Genomic DNA, 3,499 nt, shown 5'->3' on the forward strand with positions numbered 1-3,499 from the left:
GTGTCTTAGTGTCCTCCTGGTCTGGTGTCTTAGTGTCCTTCTGGTCTGGTGTCTAAGTGTCCCACCTGTTTTCTCTGTCCTGTGTTCCCCTGTGAGTGTATGTTCTTTTTCCTGTTTTTTTTTAAGTCTTGTCTCTAGTTTTACTTCCTGTCTGTCTGATGGTCCTGCCCCACCCTGATGTGATTCACCTGACATATCACCTGTACCAGGTTACCTGGTTACGTCCTGTATTTAACCTCTGTGTCCCCTTTGTCCCGTGTCAGGTCGTCTTGTCTCTTGGTGCAGTGCCGTGCGTCTTCCTGACAGAGCGGTCCATGTCTGTTCCTGTTCCTGTGGCCTGTGTATCCCCGGGAGGTCTTCCCTGCCTTTGCACCCTGTGTTTTTGTCTTGTCTTTTTCCCTGGACCCTTTTTGGATTTTTGGATTTAGCTGTTTCGTTGTTGCTCACTGTTTTATTCCCTGGACTCTTGTTTACCTGCTCCCACCTGCCTCCCTCATCTCGGCTATTGGGTCTAGATTCCGCTTCTCTGTAACAAGCTGACAGTCAAACCAGAGGCCCAGTGATTGAGGGAGCTATCTAAGAAGGTAATTAACAGGTTAGTCTGATCGCGTATGATTGTTTTCTTACATAACGAGCGAAGATGGTTCTGTAGATATAGTATCAGACGTGTACATCACGGTGTCATCAGCCTATAAATCACGGTGTCATCAGCGTATAAATCACGGTGTCATCAGCCTATAAATCACGGTATCATCAGCGTATAAATCACGGTGTCATCAGCGTATAAATCACGGTGTCATCAGCGTATAAATCACGGTGTCATCAGCGTATAAATCACGCTGTCATCAGCGTATAAATCACGGTGTCATCAGCCTATAAATCACGGTGTCATCAGCGTATAAATCACGGTGTCATCAGCCTATAAATCACGGTGTCAGCCTATAAATCACAGTGTCATCAGCGTATAGATTTATAGAACAGTCTGACCTAACTTGAGGACATTGAGAAGACGGAGAATGAGAAATGCCCCAGCGATGATCCCTGAGGGACACCTCATGTTGGAGAAGGACACGCTGAGACCAATGGCAGGACGTTAAGTTCTGTTGTTGTTTATTATATCTGTGTGTGTGTGTGTGTGTAATAAACTCTGCATGTTCTGTAGTTAACATTATTAATTTATTAGAAACTCTTCTCTATCATCATCATCATCTTCATCATCATCTTCATCTGTATGTAGAACATCTCCATTGACAGTCTGTTGCCATGGTTTCCAGAGTCCTCGTTATTCTGATCATTAGCTGTTAAATTCGTTCCCTCTTAAGGGACGGGGGGGGGGTGTTGTGTAGATTTTGTGGGTTATGTTTTGTGTTGTGTGTGTAATATGTGTTGCGTAGATTGTGTGTTATGTGTTGTGTAGATTGTGTGGGTTGTGTTTTGTGTTGTGTGTGTAATATATGTTGCGTAGATTGTGTGTTATGTTTTGTGTAGATTGTGTGGGTTGTGTTTTGTGTTGTGTGTAATATGTGTTGCGTAGATTGTGTGTTATGTGTTGTGTAGATTGTGTGTGTTATGTGTTGTGTGTGTTATGTGTTGAGTAGATTGTGTGTGTTATGTGTTGAGTAGATTGTGTGTGTTATGTGTTGTGTAGATTGTGTTTGTGTGTTATGTGTTGTGTAGATTGTATGTAAGAGTTCTCAGGATGTGGTTTTCTCTCTGCAGCTGCTGGTTCTTCTCCTGCAGGTCTCTGATCTGGTCCCTGAGGAGCTCCACCTCCTCTCGGACCGCCAGCATCAGGTGACTCTTCACAAGGTCCTGCACAAAGAATTAGAGTTAGAGTTAATTATCACATTTTTAAAAAAAATAGTCAAACTGTCAGAAAAATGTCAGAAAATAATCAGAAAAACGTCTGACTGACGTCTGTCTGACTGATGTCTGACTAACTGACGTCTGACTGATGTCTTACTGACGTCTGACTGACTGACGTCTGACTGACATCTGACTGACGTCTGACTGACTGACGTCTGACTGACATCTGATTGACATCTGACTGACATCTGATTGACTGACATCTGACTGACATCTGACTGACATCTGACTGACATCTGATTGACTGACATCTGACTGACATCTGACTGACTGACGTCTGACTGACATCTGATTGACTGACGTCTGACTGACTGACGCTTGACTGACGTCTGACTGACTGACGTCTGACTGACTGACGTCTGACTGACGTCTGACTGACTGATGTCTGACTAACGTCTGACTGACGTCTCACTGACATATGACTGACTGACGTCTGACTGACTGACGTCTGACTGACTGATGTCTGACTAACGTCTGACTGACGTCTCACTGACATATGACTGACTGACGTCTGTTTGTCTGACTGACGTCTGACTGACTTCAACAAACTTCAAAAAAATTGAGTAGAAATCTAACTCACCATGGCTTGTTCAATTTTGTTGTCGATGGCAATCAGACTGTTACTGGAACTACTGAAAGGTGAGATACAGACAGGTGAGATACAGAGAGGAGAGATACAGACAGACAGACAGACAGAAAGGTGAGATACAGACAGACAGGCAGACAGACCGACAGACAGAAAGGTGAGATACAGACATACAGGCAGACCGACAGACAGGCAGACAGGTGAGATAAAGACAGACAGACAGGTTAGATACAAACAGACAGACAGACAGACAGACAGGCAGACAGGTGAGATACAGACAGACCGACAGACAGGCCGACAGGTGACATACAAACATACAGACCGACAAACAGGCAGACAGGTGAGATACAGACAGACAGACAGGCAGACAGGCAGACAGACAGGTCTCCCACTTTCAGACACTGTAACTTGTCTTTGAGAAACTAAATCAAAACGCTGATGACTCTTCAGGAAGAGCCCACCCCTTTTACCCTGTTGCCATGGTTACCTGTGGCAGAACAGCAGCAGTGATGTCATGGTGCCTTCGGAGCCCCGCCTCCCGGGCAACGGGGCCGCCACTGATTGGTCAGTGGTGCTAGAGGGAGTGGTTGGTCGTGATTGGTCCGTGTATCTAACGGGTGGGGCCAGCTGTGATTGGTCCATGGTTCTAACGGGTGGGGCCAGCTCTGATTGGCCCGTGGTTCTAGCGGGTGGGGCCGGCTGTGATTGGACCGTGGTTCTAGCGGGTGGGGCCGGCCGTGAACGCTGACGCGTCTTCGGCCATGAGTCCCTGACACCTGGCACGTGACCTCTGAAACTTCTACAGTCCCGCAGCATCACAGGGGCCCCCACAGGTGTCTCTGGTTGCCTAGCAACGAGCTGCAAAGTCCTTAAGGGGAGGGGTGGGGTGGATGGGGGGCGCCGCTGCAGGTGGGGACACGGGGCGTGGTCAGAGTTTGGAGACCCTGGCTTGCGCCCGGAAAACATTCTCTGCCGGCCAATCACAGCTCAGATACAGACTGCAGGAACCTGCCGGCCAATCACAGCTCAGATACAGACTGCAGGAAC

General features: G+C 47.3%; 1 protein-coding gene across 4 annotated transcripts; it reads right to left on the bottom strand.

Annotated features, from left to right (window-relative positions):
* Positions 1–1,396: 1,396 nt before the first annotated feature.
* On the bottom strand, positions 1,397–3,493 carry LOC117940922 (TSC22 domain family protein 4-like). 4 transcript variants are annotated; one of them, XM_034866043.1, is made up of 4 exons: positions 2,940–3,493; positions 2,447–2,498; positions 1,685–1,812; positions 1,397–1,445 (listed from the first exon to the last, which is right to left on the bottom strand). In XM_034866043.1, the coding sequence occupies exons 1-4, from the start codon at positions 3,416–3,418 to the stop codon at positions 1,403–1,405; spliced, it is 702 nt and encodes a 233-aa protein (XP_034721934.1). In that variant the 5' UTR covers positions 3,419–3,493; the 3' UTR covers positions 1,397–1,402. The 4 variants fall into 4 exon arrangements, with proteins under 4 accessions (XP_034721934.1, XP_034721936.1, XP_034721935.1 ...); XM_034866045.1 differs by lacking the exon at positions 1,397–1,445 and adding an exon at positions 1,536–1,642 and having other exon boundaries at positions 1,688–1,812; XM_034866044.1 differs by lacking the exon at positions 1,397–1,445 and adding an exon at positions 1,537–1,576 and having other exon boundaries at positions 1,688–1,812.
* Between the last annotated feature and the right edge of the window lie 6 nt (positions 3,494–3,499).

Source organism: Etheostoma cragini, unplaced genomic scaffold, assembly GCF_013103735.1.
Source record: "Etheostoma cragini isolate CJK2018 unplaced genomic scaffold, CSU_Ecrag_1.0 ScbMSFa_3753, whole genome shotgun sequence".
NCBI lineage: Eukaryota > Metazoa > Chordata > Actinopteri > Perciformes > Percidae > Etheostoma > Etheostoma cragini.

Bases quoted from the DNA above. Each gene is read 5' to 3' on its own strand.
- LOC117940922 (XM_034866043.1), bottom strand. From the start codon at position 3,418: ATGTTTTCCGGGCGCAAGCCAGGGTCTCCAAACTCTGACCACGCCCCG. The intron at 1,813-2,446 runs GTGAGTTAGATT...TTCTTTGTGCAG, and splicing joins ACAAAATTGAACAAGCCATG to GACCTTGTGAAGAGTCACCT. The intron at 1,446-1,684 runs ATACAATCTACA...CATATATTACAC, and splicing joins CACATCCTGAGAACTCTTAC to ACACAACACAAAACACAACC.